General features: G+C 44.0%; 3 protein-coding genes across 4 annotated transcripts; 1 reads left to right on the top strand and 2 right to left on the bottom strand.

The window, feature by feature from the left end:
• Positions 1-71: 71 nt before the first annotated feature.
• LOC135335109 (sushi, von Willebrand factor type A, EGF and pentraxin domain-containing protein 1-like) lies at positions 72-2,187 on the bottom strand. Of its 2 annotated transcripts, XM_064530528.1 has the most exons (9): positions 2,108-2,187; positions 1,690-2,061; positions 1,471-1,641; positions 1,244-1,420; positions 1,006-1,182; positions 716-889; positions 500-673; positions 267-448; positions 72-204 (listed from the first exon to the last, which is right to left on the bottom strand). In XM_064530528.1, the coding sequence occupies exons 1-9, from the start codon at positions 2,166-2,168 to the stop codon at positions 172-174; spliced, it is 1,521 nt and encodes a 506-aa protein (XP_064386598.1). In that variant the 5' UTR covers positions 2,169-2,187; the 3' UTR covers positions 72-171. The 2 variants fall into 2 exon arrangements, with proteins under 2 accessions (XP_064386598.1, XP_064386596.1); XM_064530526.1 differs by having other exon boundaries at positions 500-889.
• A 158-nt stretch (positions 2,188-2,345) lies between these two features.
• Positions 2,346-3,187, top strand: LOC135335126 (uncharacterized). Its single transcript, XM_064530558.1, has one exon. It carries the CDS (start codon positions 2,370-2,372, stop codon positions 3,129-3,131), a length of 762 nt encoding a protein of 253 aa, XP_064386628.1. The 5' UTR covers positions 2,346-2,369; the 3' UTR covers positions 3,132-3,187.
• LOC135335064 (E3 ubiquitin-protein ligase listerin-like) lies at positions 3,171-15,839 on the bottom strand. Its single transcript, XM_064530466.1, has 31 exons — positions 15,678-15,839; positions 15,055-15,270; positions 14,822-14,920; positions 14,357-14,587; positions 14,052-14,104; positions 13,811-13,991; positions 13,355-13,528; positions 13,054-13,188; positions 12,707-12,892; positions 12,152-12,385; positions 11,475-11,851; positions 10,984-11,218; positions 10,753-10,788; positions 10,454-10,595; positions 9,924-10,060; positions 9,802-9,865; positions 9,180-9,342; positions 8,985-9,093; positions 8,421-8,765; positions 7,965-8,182; positions 7,678-7,787; positions 7,269-7,395; positions 7,039-7,171; positions 6,485-6,683; positions 5,985-6,150; positions 5,803-5,871; positions 5,332-5,506; positions 4,931-5,178; positions 4,212-4,494; positions 3,761-3,928; positions 3,171-3,346 (listed from the first exon to the last, which is right to left on the bottom strand). Exons 1-31 carry the CDS (start codon positions 15,729-15,731, stop codon positions 3,287-3,289), a joined length of 5,127 nt encoding a protein of 1,708 aa, XP_064386536.1. The 5' UTR covers positions 15,732-15,839; the 3' UTR covers positions 3,171-3,286.
• Between the last annotated feature and the right edge of the window lie 5 nt (positions 15,840-15,844).

Here is a 15,844-nt window from a genome sequence, read left to right as displayed (position 1 = left end):
AAGTGTTTTGCTTTACAAAACGAGAACCTGTACAAGCCGGTAATGAGCTCCAACTCTTGTCTGCTTGACAAGTTACAGTAGATGATCCCGACACCTCATTACCAGTATCACATTCGTAAGTCACAGTTTCCCCAAATGTAACTACTTCAGCAGGTGTGGTAGAAGATCCATTCAAAATTGCAGGAGGGGAGCCACAAGAAACAGCTGTATTGACAGTATTGTAGTAGTATTGTAACAAACACAAATTAAAGTATATGAATACTTACGAGTACATGTAGGTGCCGATTCCCACCTCCCATTCGCCTCCCATTCGCCTGGCAACTGATAGTAGAAGTACCAGAAATATTATACCCATTGTCACAATTGTAGATAGCGTTCTCTTCGAATGTAAAACCAGAGTGAACACATGAACCATTTGCAACAAGAGGAGGTAGTCCACAAGAGACAACTGAAAAGGATACATATCTTTATACAATATAATACAGCATTCTAGTATTACTTGTACACATAGGTAGTGTACTCCACCTCCTACTAGCCTGACAAGTCACTGCTGTCAATGGTACCAGTTTGTATCCAGTGTCACAGCTGTATGTCACTGTCCCTCCAAATGTTGTGCTGGTTGGTGTCCTGGGAGATCCATTAGTAATAGTGGGAAGAAGGCCACAGGAAACAGCTGAATGCAACATAATTATTTGAATATTGAATACGAGTGTACCTGCACAAATTGGCCGTAAAGTCCAACTCCCACTAGCTTCACAAGTTGCTGTAGTTGATCCGAACAGTTCGTATCCAGAGTCACAGCTGTAGATAACTGTCCCTCTGAGTATTGTACTTGTTGGTGTCCCAGGAGATCCATTGGGAATAGGGGGAGGCGGGCCACAGGTTACAGCTATAGCAACCATACAAATTCAGACTAAGAACATACACCCTAAAGGCTTGGCAGGCTTAGTGATAGCTGAAACTCACAGCAATTTAAGAAGTCTATTATTTTAAGCAACAACATACGTTTGCAAATCAGAGAGGTCCAATTTCCATCAGCCTGGCAGGTGGCATTTGTCACTCTCACTCCAGCAGAGAACTCGTATTCATAATCACAGCTGTAGCTCACATTACCTCCGAGCACAAAGGTGCTCGGTATTGCATGAGATCCATTTAGAATAGGAGGAGGTGCTCCACAAATGACTATTAATACAATTTAGAAATGTAGATGGTGATTATATATAAATGCAGAATGTGATCTTACTCAGAAGACACCTTGGTCTCATAGTCCATCTTCCAGTTGACTGGCAATGAATTATAGCTGATCCTACCAGTTCATATCCTGTGCTACAATCGTATGTTACTGATGATCCAATGGTCACATTCACTGGGACTTCAAGAGACCCATTGAAAATAGGCGGTGGAGAGCCACAGGAGAAAACTATAGTTAAAATCCCCTGAATCAAGTGAATCTACACACCCAATACTTACCTTGACAGAATGAGTTATATCCACTCCATCCATCATGACAAGTTCTAGTATTCTCGCCAATAAGGCGGTATCTAGGCTCACAGCTGAAGGTAGCCATGCTTCCTACACCCGGTGTTGGGTCAGAGTAGGAGATCATCCCATTGGTCAGGGGAGGGAAGGACAAACACACAACTGAAACGTTTGGATTAGGCATTTAACATAGAGCAGTTTAATTTTTACCAAGTTTGGCACAGAATATCATTTCCCCTCCAGTAGTGGGTATAGTACAGCAGTAGGATCCAGTTGGACTCAAAGGGTTGCTAGATTGTCTACGAGCCAGTCTGATCAGTTGTGGAGCATTCCTCACAATGTAGAACAGCTCACCAACAGCCGTTGACCCAGGATTGTTCAGTATCACACTCCCATTAGGATACGTCCACTGTCCTAGTCCTCCATTACCATTGTTCTCGGCATAACTTCTACAGCAGGCAGTGAAGTCAGTATGACAGATGAGAGAAGGCAAACCACCCGCATCCTCTCCAATATCAGTGATGAGGATCTCAGTGTTGTTAGTCATGATGTTGGTTGATCCATATCCCAGGGAGAGGTATACTGCTGAATTTATTATTAATATGTGTGGCATGCAGAATAGAATCACCTTGCTGTGCTGCACATGCTGATATAATGACAGTAAGAAGAAGCAAGCTAGAGTTGTTCATTTTTGTGAGTCCTCTATAATATAAGCCTTAATAATTGTAACTGTTAATTTACTTATATGAGGTGTATTTATAGCAGCATGCACTCAAGTAGGAGGAGCTGGTGCTGCAAGTAGACCAGCTCCTCCCACCTAGATCTAGACTAGGCTAGCTAATTTCCGTTTTTAGTCAACATGACCCTGTACCCACTGAGAAAGGTCAAGAATGTTTATACTGAGAAGAATCTCAACATCCTCTCTCTGCCTGAGAAGAAGTTTCCACACTCACCAGAACCAATACCCTCTCCCATGGTCTCAATCTCTCAAGCACACCCCCACTCACTCTCTCTTCCATAAACTAGCTGGGCTGTTCCTTTTCAAGCAATTTGTTGGCGATTTCTCTCCATCGGAGTTTCTGCTAGGAGTCAAAGATGCTGTGTATGCAATAGCTGGTACGATTTCTAACAAGTCCCGACACAACGAACTAGAGCAGCTGCTCACGAGGAGACTGTATGCAACCGTTAAGCCATCGATTGATCAGTTACCAGTGGACGCAAGCGTACACTTGGATATCGAGTCACTGAGACACCTACAGCTGTGTACCGTACACGGAACAGTTGGCGAGGCGATACCAGGTGATGCATTCGCTGTGAGGCTACTCGGACAAGAGCTAATCGCAAGTGAAGCCAGTCTGGAGATGTACTCGGATATATTTTTTCGTGGGTCCAAAGCGGATAGAATGGAAGCAAGCAATGCTGTACTAGCAATGAAGGGAAATTTCGAGCTAGGAGTGAGCTTCACTACAAGAGAGAAGTACATTGTGTTTGGTGGAGATGGTGCGGTAATTGATGGGTCAAACAAGTACAAAACATGTCAACATTTCTGGAAGTTTAGCTCCCCTGTGAATTTTGAATTTGAACAAGAGTGGGCTTATCCTATTGATTGGACTGTATCAGATATTAATGATTGGCTTATAGACACAGATTAAATTAAATATAATTATAATACTATACCATTTTTGCATGTGTTAAATTTCCGTTAATATACTATGTAAATTTCTTATAGTCGAGTAATTAAAAATAAATAATTATGATAAAAGCAGACATGATAATCATTCACAATTGACTATAGAGCAAGAATGTCTTAGAAAATGTTCCGACACATGGGACAGCTGCTCTTGTTGCTTGTGTTGAACCACTTGTACTGCAGTAAAAGAAATAACAATCAATGCAGCTCAAATGGCAAGGGAATATCGGTATATATATAGCTGAGTACCGACTAAGCTTAAGATGTGACGTGTGAGTAAAATGATACACGTATGTACAAGGAAGTACACATGCATGCATGTATAATAGGCATAAAATCGTTCTAATTATAGAACCAGTAAAAAATATTAGAAACAATGTACGAAAAAAATAATTTTTATAATGGTAGTAATATAGGTGTTATAAAAGAGGGCGTCCTAACCGAGGCTGGTTCTATAATTAGAAAACGATTACGGTAGCTACACATGTAGTGCACTGGCAATAGCCTTAGGTAATGACTATTAGTAGGAGGTACGTACAGATTATTATTAGCAAGGGAGTTGTACGAAAGTACATTACTCGCTACACTTACGAGACAGGCTGAGTGGAATTTCTTCTTGCAAGTTTTGCAGTTCATCTTTGGCAGTGAGTAGTTTGAGCTGTGAATGACACTGAAGCAGATCATGCAGTCCTCCACTCCAGAGAAGTGCTTGTCCAGATTACTCTTCCATAACAAGAGACCGTCCAATAGGGAGCCATTCTGAGAGGGGGGGCGGGGAAAATATGTTAGGGGCACCGTCAATACAGTCGTGCGTACAGTCGTACAGTCGTACAGTATAAGAATGGCCTTTAATCTATTATTAACTGTTGCACTGTATTTCTATACTTTACGATCCTTGCCAGAACGCTAAAGTTAGATCACAAAGTCTACTGACTTGGCTCAATTGCCAATGTTTTTCACGTGCATAACAATTGGTACAAGTGTCAACAAATCTTGACAAAGTTGAGACAGAAGACAGGTCATCCATTAGACACACGCTCACCTGATTAGTGACAAAGATGTTGAGTTGCAGTAACCACTTCCTCCAATGTGCCTGGTCCACACGCACTCTCTTGCCCTCCCTGAGCGTGGGTGGCTGGAGGGGGTAGGACTCAGGCAGACGCAGGAACAACTCAATACTGAACTCGTCCACCCTATACACCACTGAGACCTCTGAGACAGTGCTGTACGCTCGGACCTCCATGTTCCCGTGAATGGGCGGGGCTTCACGGATACTCGCCAGCTCGGTGTTTTGTAGATGGGGGCTGACGTGTTTAGTGGTGAACCTGGTGGGAAAAGAGAGGGGAAGTAATCACGTACATCACATGTATACACAACACAACTGGCACTGACAGAAAAAATTTATTGACTTGTTATTCACTTATACGTGATAATTAAAGGCTCTACACCCACTGTACATTTCACCCATAATCAATATACCGTATAGCGGGTAATTTTCGGGGGACAAAATATTCGTGGTTCAGCAATATTGAGACATTTCGTGGGTAATATTTTTGTGGTTGCTGCTTGCACTACAGGTAGAGGCAGGCAAGGTCGCTTCATTCGTGGGTAAAATATTCGTGGTCAGACATTCAACCACGAATATTTTGCCCCACGAAAATTACCCGCTATATGGTAGTCTCAAAAAGGTAATTATGTTGCGAGCTGTCTAGTATGTATAATAAATCATAACACAGCTCAATATGTACTCTCTCTACGTACGCTGCAATTTGTGCACTGGTCTGTCTGTTCAAGGTCAGGTACCACTGTCGGAGCATACAGGGCAGTTGCTTAGCGACCGCAGTGTACGTCATGAGAGCCAGCTGCTGTAGACTAGGAGTGAGTGTGACCTCTAGATCCAGGTTGACTACTGACCTCCGCTGGACGGAGGGCAAGAGGGAGAGTAGACCGTGGAGGAGGTGATCAAATAGAGAGAGCTCTTTCAGCCACTCAGACAGCGCCCCTCGAGACTACAGAAGAGATAAAATAGAGCCGATAAAAAATATTGAGTCTACATGTATAAAAAAATTGTTGTCTGTCAAAATTAATATTTCAAAAACCAATTAAAGGTGTACACAACCCACACTAAACATGGGGCACTAGATCCACTGACACCCACTCACCTCAGGTCCACAGCGACTCATTGCTCTGATGACCAGTAACCAGGTGAGCAAGTACGCAACTGTGTGTCTACTGGTGACCTCTGACCTCTGACCCTGCTGGGAGTCTTCAAAGAACACAAGGTCCATATCAACTCTCTCAAAACAGCCGGAGAGAAGGTCCTTGAGTTGAGACAACCTATGTGTGTGGTGGTAACCAAGCATCATATGACATCCCATAGACACTGTGTGTACAACTGTACTGTGAAACCTGTCTAAAGGTCACCCTTGAGCAGACCAGCAGTGGTTGCAATAAAGAGATGGCCAGGTTGAAACACATGCTATGGAGGCTATGAAGCTGGTTGGCTGTACATGTATTATAGAGAGTGGCCTGCTTACATATAATTTACACAGTAGGCCATTCCATAATAATACAGGTGTCAATGTACTCAGTATGTGTTTACTGTGTCATGGCAAGTGTATGAATGCACTAACTTGAGAGGATTTCCAGCGTCATCTGTCTCAGTGTCTTCATCAAGCACTACAGTATGGGAATCCATCAACCTGCAAAGCCAGAGTTACATGTAATAATGACAAACGAGAATTAAATACAAAAATAATTTAATTATTTTATAATACGGTAAAACACACAAATGATACAACAACTGTCCACTCACCTCTCGGCTAGTTTGAATGCTGCCAGCTGCTGTGGGTGTGTGGGGGCGGAGAGAAGCATGTCCGTTAGTTGTCCAAGCTCCACCCCCTCCGGAGAGGAGCACACGGCCCACACCACTCTACTCAGAGACAAGGTCTGGTAGGCCAGACAAGGGTCAACAGAGCAACCTACATGTGTGTAGACAGAGAGAGAGCGATTACACATACACCGAGCTTTCAGAAAACCACTGAAACTGGATCACCACACGTTTACTGTTTGTACGAATATGTCTCAGATAATCATTACAGCAGTAAATCTCATATATTATATAGAGGGCATTTGAATCAACAGAAATCAAGTTAGCTCTTTCTATGAAAATGTTCCAGCCACAATACAGTACATTACTGATACAGCAGTACACCTTACGTTATAACAGTCAATTACAACTCTCACAATTTTAATAAGAGCTTGTCATACATGTAATAGAGATAGTGACACTCATTGTAGACACCCACTGCTCACCAGAGTGCCTCAGGAACAGTGGTAGCAGCTGGCTCTGTAGAGAGGGTTGAAAGAACTCCCTCCACTCTTTAGCCTGCTCCCCGCTGGCCTGAGGGGACGTGAGGTGGAGACACAACTGATGAACCGTGTCCAGCAGCTGACAGGTGAAGAGGGCGTCATTGACAGAGGAGGAGCTGCTGGGAGGAACTTCATTCAAGAGCTGTAGCAACGGAGAAATGAATTGAACACTCGCTTCATTTGTAGAGAGCTGAAGACTACACAAATATAATCAAACCTCCATGTGCATGAATTACGATAGTATACTGTACATGTACATTAATTGATTCTAAGTTTGACAAGCTTTGCAATACGTATGCATTCAGTGACAGCTAGTACAGATCAGCGGAAATGTGTAAGTAGAATAGATAAGCATTCACTGTTGTTTATGTGGTATACACAGTACCTGAAATGCAAATCCAATCACGCAAATGTACATAAGAATACGAAACACACGTGTAGTGCTACTAGTCACAGATGATAATTATTGGTAGGCTGCTCTCTGTGTGGGTGATCACCTCAATGAGAGAGACGGAGCTGCAGAGTACAAAGTCCATACTGACAGGGGGTGGTTCCTTGCCCTGAGCCAGGAGGAGGTTGAACAGCTTGAGGATGGAGTACGAGATTGGGTCACCTGACGAGTCAGACACACTGTGCATGAGTGGGGGGGGGGGGCATGGGATAAACGAACCATTTTACTAAATTATTATTTTTATCAAATCATTTATATTTTCTTACTAAACTGTACCTTTCAAAGAGGTTAAGTTCAGAATTTGATTGTTTCTCAGCTATCTCGATGATAATCTTGGACCCCAGGGAGAGGAGGACTTCGTTATTTGGCAACAGCTTCAAACAGCCAGCCAGCAAACACGGGTCTGCATACATGGAGACAAGCAGCAATATGTATGCCATACTAGGTACTATTATTGACTAGCTATAACTGCCATGGCATGAATTAGCCTCCAGAGAAAAATGGAATAAAACAAACTCCATAGTATTTGATTTTCCACAAATCTATACACGATCGAGATCGGACTGACTGAATGGAATATCGCAAGACGCACTTAGTGGGAGTGACCTAGCAATGATTAGGAGCAGAAGAGGGCTCAGGCTGGGGACGAGGCTAAGAGTGAACGTGACTATATATACCTACTCACCACTGTGTCTCTGTGTGGCCAGCTCCTCAATCTGCTGCTGATACCACTCTGTCTTCAGTGGCCTGAGGGCGGAGAAGATGATTGGTCCTTCAGGCTCCTTGTACAGTGCACTACAGAAGAGAAAACATTTAAACTTTACATTCATGTACAGTAGCAAAACTGTCACCCTAAATCTAGTATCACATTCCACATTCATACGAATACATGTAGATACACTGTTGCTAGGATATACACGTTGCTATTAGAAACTGAGTCTTTTGGTTGAGAAATACAAAAGTAAGCGTTACCTCATCAGGTCTTGGATTGAAATGTCTTGATTCCCTTCAAACACTTTTCCCAGGATGGCAAAGATGTTATTCACCACGGGTAACCATAGAGACCCGCTATAGCTTGCCCTCTTAACGACCTCCCCCACCAACAGTGAGAGAGAGTGGGGGGCGTGGTCACTGGTGTACTGGACACACCTCTCCACAGCTCCACGGAGCACCTCCCCAACTCTAGACTCCTGCAAAGTACACGATTATACATAAGAGTGTAGTCAAAAAATTATTAATGTCAACAATTATCTTTGCAGTAGTGCATGTGATATTTATTGCTTTTTAGCCACAAGTTGATGACCTCCCGGACAAATTGGGTAAGCACTGTTGAACACTAGTATGAAAAAGTGCCAAAAGTGGTACTAATCATAGGAGGCTTTAACAATAGTTACACTACAAGTCGGTGTGTGCAATAATAGCACTTACTAATGGAGTCCTCTTTACCAGATGAGATACAGTCAGACAAGTAGCTGCCAGTGATAGAGAGAGCACCAACTCCACACCACCCCCCTCACACGCCTCCTGCAGGCCACACCCACTCCCCAGTCTCTGTTGTAAAGACGCCAGCTTCATGAGCTCTGAGTCATCACCTTGGTCACCAGTTGGAGCGAGGAGACGATTGTTTAGTAGCAGAGCCGGGTAGAGGAGAGGGGTTAGTGACGATGGTAGGGTGGGTGTGAGGGCAGTGGGGGGCAGGTCCATGAACAGGGGGGAAAATATCAGGTCCCCCTCACAGAAACAATCCAATGAGGACACGGGGAGAAGAGATTTCTGGAGATAAGGTAAAAATGAATTTGACAGAATCGGTTAAAAGTTGCAAATAAAATTACATGTTGTATTGTATACGTACGTCTTCATATTCACGAGCATCAAAATTAATAGTGAGAGGCCATGCACTTAACGCTATCTGTGACATGTGGACTTTTCTCTATTGACTGTAACGACGTAGGCTGAACTAGCGTCAAATAGAGAAACGAGACTAGGACGTACCTCAATGCGTTTGGGTAGCTTGGTGAATGAGCCGTAGAGTACGTTGAACGTGTCATGTGACATCACTTGACTGTGGAGTGCTGAATAGACCAACGCAGACTGTAGATGTCTGCAAAATAATCAGCCAAAACAAAATAATAGTCAGGCAAATGTTTTATACTCAGAAATTGAGAGATTTTTAATCAGTATACGTACCTAGATAGTAATTCTTTGGTGGACAGCTTCTCTTGGTCCGAGGCTATCACCATGGCAACCAGTGATGAGCAGCTGGTTAGGAACGAGGTGGTGTTGGGTAGAAGGGACAACAGGTGATGGTAGCACTGGATCACACACTCCAACAAAGAAGGCTCTTCAAGAGCTGGGTGTACAAGAGTGAGGAAACAATGGACTGCATACAAAATTTACATACCGTATAGCGGGTAATTTTCGGGGGACAAAATATTCGTGGTTCAGCAATATTGAGACATTTCGTGGGTAATATTTTCGTGGTTGCTGCTTGGATTGTAGGTAAAGGTAGGCAAGGTCCCTTCATTTGTGGGTAAAATATTCGTGGTCAGACCTCCAACCACGAAAACCACGAATATTTTGCCCCACGAAAATTACACGCTATACGGCACATGTACATTAATTATACTAGCTACTATAATCATTGCACTGTGCAGTAGGCGTTGCACATGTACCACACATTAAAGTTGCTCTGTGTGTGTGTGAAAGGTTAACTCAATGGCAGTGGAATGAAATAAAATTGTTGCAGTAAGTAAGAAAGGAGATAATTGTACATGTACATGTAACAGCAGCACAAAGTTTGCCTGCTTACCAGGATGAAAGAGAGCCCATCTCAACAATGCCTCCAGTAGTTTGCTGCAGTCTTGCACTTTGACCTGTGTGCATGAGCATGAACAGTTCGTATGGTAATGCAGAGCAAGACTATACACTGACCTGCACTGTTGAATGTTGCAGTTTACAAAGCACTCGCAGCATGTTAACCCCAGAGTCACTGAATTCCTGATCACTAGACGCAGCCTCACACAGCTGCTGACAAAGTATTGAGAACATCTTACTGCTGAGGGGAGTCTCTGTTGCGTGGGTGGTATGTGAATTAGACTCTGTATACATGTACATACATGTATTATAATAAATATGATACATGATTGTATTTATGAGTACCTACATGTACTAGTGTCGGCTCTTGTAACTAGAGCTCTGGTGATACTAATTCCCGATTTTCTGAAAGCTTAGAAGTAGCCCGCTCAGATGGTATGCTCACTCTCAAATTTAGAACGGCCCATATCGAATGACCATGGGCTATATAATACTGTATGTCGAGCCAAGAGTTCATTATGAACTCTTGGTCTAACCTAGAGTACTAACACTACATTGTACGTACACGTATGTGTAAGCAGAACGAGACAGGGGAGCACGACATTTGTACGAGATGCACAGAGATACATATAGTTGAATTGGTGTACCTGGTTGCTTTGTGAAGAGAGACTGGAGGAAGGGCCACAGGAAGATGGTGTTGTTTGGTGTGCCAGTGAGCAACCCAGTGAGGAGGTGCTCACATGATCCAAGTAACGAGGCAGCTGCCCCACTCTCACCGAGCTCTTCAAGCTAAGGGGGAAACAAACACTTAGAGAAGTACACAAATGTATGTACTGTATTGATACTATCAAAGAGCGTTTATATAGTAACTACATGTACTTTGACCTATTAACGAATAAGACACCACTGTACTACTGTACGTGTCTACAGCAATGGTTTGACTGACCTTCATGAGCAGTAGTGGAGTGACTGTAGTGTTCTCCTGTGAACAATAAGAAAGGGAAAAAGCGCTCGTAAACAGAAAAAATCGATGAGAAATGCACACTCATCATAATTATGTACAATTGCACACTGAATTCTACATGTACGCACATGTAGGTCACTATGGTGAGGCCGATTACATACTATACACTTCATCCTTTCTTCTCCACTATCCCACATTTCCCCCCACAATTACCTGTACTAGTTGAGTGAGCAGACTCCACCCGGTACTAGTGACCATGTCGTCAGTGCCCCTAGACACCAGTATCAGCACACACTCGAGCATGTTAGCACTGAAGTGTGAGCTCTGAGGAGACAGAGCGTCCAATCGAGCTAGCCTCAGCAGTAGTGTTGGTATGGCAACCGTATCAGGTGGAGAACTGCCCTCCAGGTACTCAGGCAATACCTCAGGATGGTTGGGTTTGAGCACACTGTAGAATAAAGCATCGATAATACACGATCAGTATCGAAAGTACGTGTACATTGTGCACTATGTTCAAATAGTCATAATTTGTGTTGAATTAACGATTTTCTGAAAGCTTTTTCAAATACATGTAGCTCTTTCAGATAAGCTCCTTCCAGAAAATCATTGGGATATAACTAAGTTCTGACTGTTTTAAAGAGTTGAGTTTAGGCGCTTAGTGCATGCAATGTACATGTATACATGTAAGGACACAAATATTTTACCTCAAGACGTCCATGGAGAATGCTGAGTCGACACAATAGAGTCGGAGCAGCTTCAATAATAATCCGCTCATTTCCAGATCCACTACAGTAGACAGCCTCACGACACACCCAGCACACAGGGAGCACACCACTGGGGACACATAGTCTCTCAGGAGGGTCCCTTTGTCAGTGGTCATGTGACTAGCGGGCATTGTCATGTGATTGTCTGGTAGTTTGATGGGAGAGGTCACATGATCTTCAGTGTCTTGGCCATCTGTAGTATCGTTAGTGTTGTCTGGGGGTTGGTCAGAAAATCGTACCGAGCCCCCTTTGACTTTCTTTGGCTTGGGGAGTGAGTGAAAACTGGAGAGCAGTCCTTCCAGCCGAGGGAATAGAGGCTACAAAGGATGAAAGAATGCAGTGTACTAATTCGTAAGAATGGCACACTGTTATATATGATGGGTAAGATCATTAGTGGAACAATTGAATATTAGAGGCCATTAAATTGAAATTGCTCTAAGAAAAAAATCCATTGATTTTGATTAAAACCAAGGCTATAAAAGCTTGGCCTTTCGAGAGCCAACTGACTGCCTGTAAAGTTCTATAGTTTAGACCAACGCATTTAGTAGCTATTAGGTACTATTAGGGGGGGGGGGGTTCGATCACATGACATGCAGTCCACATTTCAGCACACACACCTTTTGATCAGTTGTCTCTGTTATGTAGCTTGTAAGAGCCTCCTCCAGGTCTACCCTGAGGCCCTCTAGGCAACTCAAGAGGGGGTGGTTTCGATACTCCGTCCCCAAGTGGGTGTGGTTTTGTTCCATTGTCCCGAGGAGTGAGGAGAGTAAGTGTACGAGGGACGAGGAGACCACCTCACTCTGGACGAGGGGACAAGACTTGGACAGACTGTACAGAAAGAGATCCTTCATCTGTGGGGAGGGGAGAGGGTGTGTGGAGGGGGGTTAATATTATTGATGAGTATCTTTCAATAACAAGCTGAATATCGAACACAGAGATACTGAGATGAAAACTTCGAACGAGTAAAATACACCCATGTACAAGGTACTAAGGGAGATTGCCTAAAGCGATATGCATGTACGGAGACCATAACTGTGATTATCAAGTTACTTGTACCGTGTTTAGTTTGTAGAAATAATAATACTAGCAGAGCATAAATAATGCCTGTAGCAGATATTTAGTAGACGAGTAAATACAGTCTGCATGCAAGCACCACTCTCTCGCCCACCCACCTGACTAAAGACAGGACAGAGGGTCTCCACTGGCTGGAACCTTGTCATGAGGTACATGACACACTCTCTGTATGTTCTCATCACCACCTCACTGTCCAGTCGTGACATACGAACACGGTCACCATGGAGACCAGCCCCCAGCCGCTCCAGGAAAAGTATTGCAAAGTCAGCGTCATTGGAAAACACCTGAAGAATCGCAAAATAGATTGAGTGACTGAATATCTGTAGCTCTATAAATTATCAATATTAATGATCTCACTGTTCTAAGCAATTAACACGGATAGCAATAATTAAAGCTAGAGACACTTCAAATATTTGAAATGATGCCACGACTATTTATATCAAACCTTGTCTGTGAGTATACTGAGCAGTGGTAGGAGACAGGGGTAGGTGATTTTGGCTGAGCCGTGACCCCCAGACTTGAGGAAGGACCACAGCCCAGGAAGCAACCCCTTCTGCAAATTGACATGATCGCTCCAGTTCTAATGAGGGCAAATGATGGACAAATTTAAATTATAACTATACATGATAAAATTGAATAGCTAATTTTTTTTCTTTCGTCGATAATGTCCGCAGAAATTAGCTATTGCAACATTGTAAATACAACTCATAGGGAAGGACCTGGATCTCTTGCTACAATGTACGTACCTCTGTCTTAGTGATGAGGGTGAGACATGCCTCCCATAACGGGCCAATAACGACAGGGTCATCCTCTCCTAGCGAGCCCAGCACTGCAGAGCAGAGTGGCTTCATGTTGTCAGCCACAAACTCTGGAGCCCTCTCACACAGGGCAGTCACTAACATAAACACAGAGGCTCTCACCTACGTTGTATATAGGAGGGTAGAGAGGTGAGTAGGGTGAGGAGGGGAGATACGCTGTATAATGGCAGCGTATAACAGATATTTACAATGTCTGTAAAATGTACTTAGTCTAGCAGATGTACAGTACAATGACAGTTGCGTTGGAGACATGCTGTGTAATGGGTCAGTATATATGTACAATACTATGTGTATTACATTACGCTTTACAGTGGCCAGCATAATATCATACGCAGCCACTTACTCTTAACACATCAACAATCACACTAAGCTGCTCCCACTCACCGATGGGTTTTTGTGTCTGGCTAGTTTCCACAGCCTCTTCTCAGAGAGCAGTGTCTGGTAGACCTCCGTCGACTTTGTCAGGTGATCTGGAGATACTTGATGCAAGAGGAGGGCCAGGCCTGCCACGCCCATCATCAGAGCTCTTTCGTACCTTTGTTGCCTCTCATCAGCCGGCACCACCCTACATGTAACATGATTAGTAATTCTTACCACATACTGTGTACTATAAACGTATACTTACTTTGGGTCACTGAAGGTGTCAGGAGTTTCATGTAAAATCAGATCTTCAGCATGCTGCAATGAGACGAACAATAAGTGCATACATTATACATGTGAGCAGATAGTAACAATTAATTAGCCTAAACAAAGGTAATTCCTTTTGAAACTTATGGGGAAACATTTTCACATGACAGGAAATCACCAAATAGCAAACTACCACAGTCATGTATACACAACAGTCATGTATACAGAGAGCAAAAGTCTATTTATTCACATGACAGGAACCATCAACTATTTGCTACATGTACACACACACACAGGTATCACCTTGACTACAGCCCTGGATCCAAACTCGAGTACCTCCCTCTGTTTCTTACTAGTGAAGGCGGCATCAAAGGCCAGCTTTGCCGCAGAGGCAGCTGGTCCGTGTGGGTCACACATTCCCGACACCCAACACCCGATAATGCTCCGTAGTTGGGGGGCCAGGCTGCTCTTGAGTTTCTCGGCACAGGCCCTCAGGGCTTTGTGGCTAGCCTCTCTCACGCGATGGTCGTTGTCCTGTGTGGTGTAGGGGGGGAGGGGTATCAAACTACATGTACTGTGAAACCACTAAGTGTTGTAAGTGCCTGAAAAAGTGTCACCTCTTGTAATCAGAACAACCAAGTTGGCTTTCAATAGAAACTAAATCCCTGAAACTACACGTAAGAACACTTCACTTAAACGGGATAAATTCTTGCTAATTGTCCACACTGCTGAGGTTCATATCGAAGGCCACCCTGTGTCTTGACTCACCGTGCTCAGTTTGTTGTACATGAGTGACCACACGTGCAGCACAGCCAGTATGTTCTGTGTCTCCTCTCGTCCACACAGCAGAGAGAACTCCTGCAAAGCCTGGTCAGGTGAAGGAGAGAGTGGGATACATTATACTGAACGGACTGGGTGTGACAATACTTAATCACATAAATCAGGTCAATTACGAAGTTTACCACAAATTTGTCAAATATGGAATCTCAACAACGCCATACCTTTAGTTTTGTGGTTGGATCCCTCTTGCCCAGTTGTTTCATTGCCACATGGAAACTTGACCCAGAGCCAGCCACCGGGAGATCCTCTATCCTCCCGCCACCGTCGATACTTTCGGCCCAGTTGCTGCCACTGAGACCACCCGAGACGCTGTCGAACCCAATGAACCCCACGCCCTCTGAGCCGAGGAGTTCGGACATCCGACCACTGCTAGCAGTCTGTATGTGTGTGTGGGTGGGTGTGTGTGTGTGGGGGTGTGTGTGCGAGTGCGAGTGTGTGTGTGTACGAGTGTGTGTGTGTGTGTGTGTGTGTGTGTGTGTGTGTGTGTGTGCGAGTGTGTGTGTGTGTGGGTGGGTGTGTGTGTGTGTGTGTGTGTGTGTGTGTGTGTGTGTGCGAGTGTGTGTGTGTGTGTGGGTGGGTGTGTGTATGTGTGGGTGGGTGTGTGTGTGTGTGTGGGGGTGTGTATGTGTGTGGGGGTGTGTATGTGTGTGGGTGTGTGGGTGTGTGGGGGTGTGTATGTGTGTGGGTGGGTGTGTGTACGGTATAATCAAATGATTTACTGGGTGTTCGTGTTGGTACAGTACAAATAGACAATGACAATAAATTATTGATCATTCATACTAACCTTGACATTTCCTTTCACTCTCTGTTCAGTTCCCTTCTTCCCTTTCTTCGGCATAGCTGTTCCAGTTGTCCTCTAGCTAGCTCTATAGAATATAGAAATCACTTCCATGAGGCAAGGTACAGCTTTGTGGTGTAATTGTCGACCCTTTTCCAGACACAATTAATGAG

The sequence above is a fragment of the Halichondria panicea genome, chromosome 4, assembly GCF_963675165.1.
Source record: "Halichondria panicea chromosome 4, odHalPani1.1, whole genome shotgun sequence".
NCBI classification, from domain to species: Eukaryota; Metazoa; Porifera; class Demospongiae; order Suberitida; family Halichondriidae; genus Halichondria; species Halichondria panicea.
The sequence above is the reverse complement of the archived record's forward strand: the minus strand, read 5'-3'. Positions and strand labels throughout refer to the sequence as shown.

What these genes read in the sequence shown, in the direction of transcription:
- LOC135335126 (XM_064530558.1), top strand. Translation starts at nt 2,370, where the DNA reads ATGTTTATACTGAGAAGAATCTCAACATCCTCTCTCTGCCTGAGAAGA.
- LOC135335064 (XM_064530466.1), bottom strand. Translation starts at nt 15,731, where the DNA reads ATGCCGAAGAAAGGGAAGAAGGGAACTGAACAGAGAGTGAAAGGAAAT. An exon ending in AGCTACCCAAACGCATTGAG is followed by an intron (nt 8,766 to 8,984) that starts GTACGTCCTAGT and finishes CCTTATCTCCAG; the next exon opens with AAATCTCTTCTCCCCGTGTC. An exon ending in TGAGTCGCTGTGGACCTGAG is followed by an intron (nt 5,179 to 5,331) that starts GTGAGTGGGTGT and finishes TCTCTTCTGTAG; the next exon opens with TCTCGAGGGGCGCTGTCTGA.
- LOC135335109 (XM_064530526.1), bottom strand. Translation starts at nt 2,168, where the DNA reads ATGAACAACTCTAGCTTGCTTCTTCTTACTGTCATTATATCAGCATGT. An exon ending in ATATAACTCATTCTGTCAAG is followed by an intron (nt 1,421 to 1,470) that starts GTAAGTATTGGG and finishes TTTTAACTATAG; the next exon opens with TTTTCTCCTGTGGCTCTCCA. An exon ending in TACACTACCTATGTGTACAA is followed by an intron (nt 449 to 499) that starts GTAATACTAGAA and finishes TATCCTTTTCAG; the next exon opens with TTGTCTCTTGTGGACTACCT.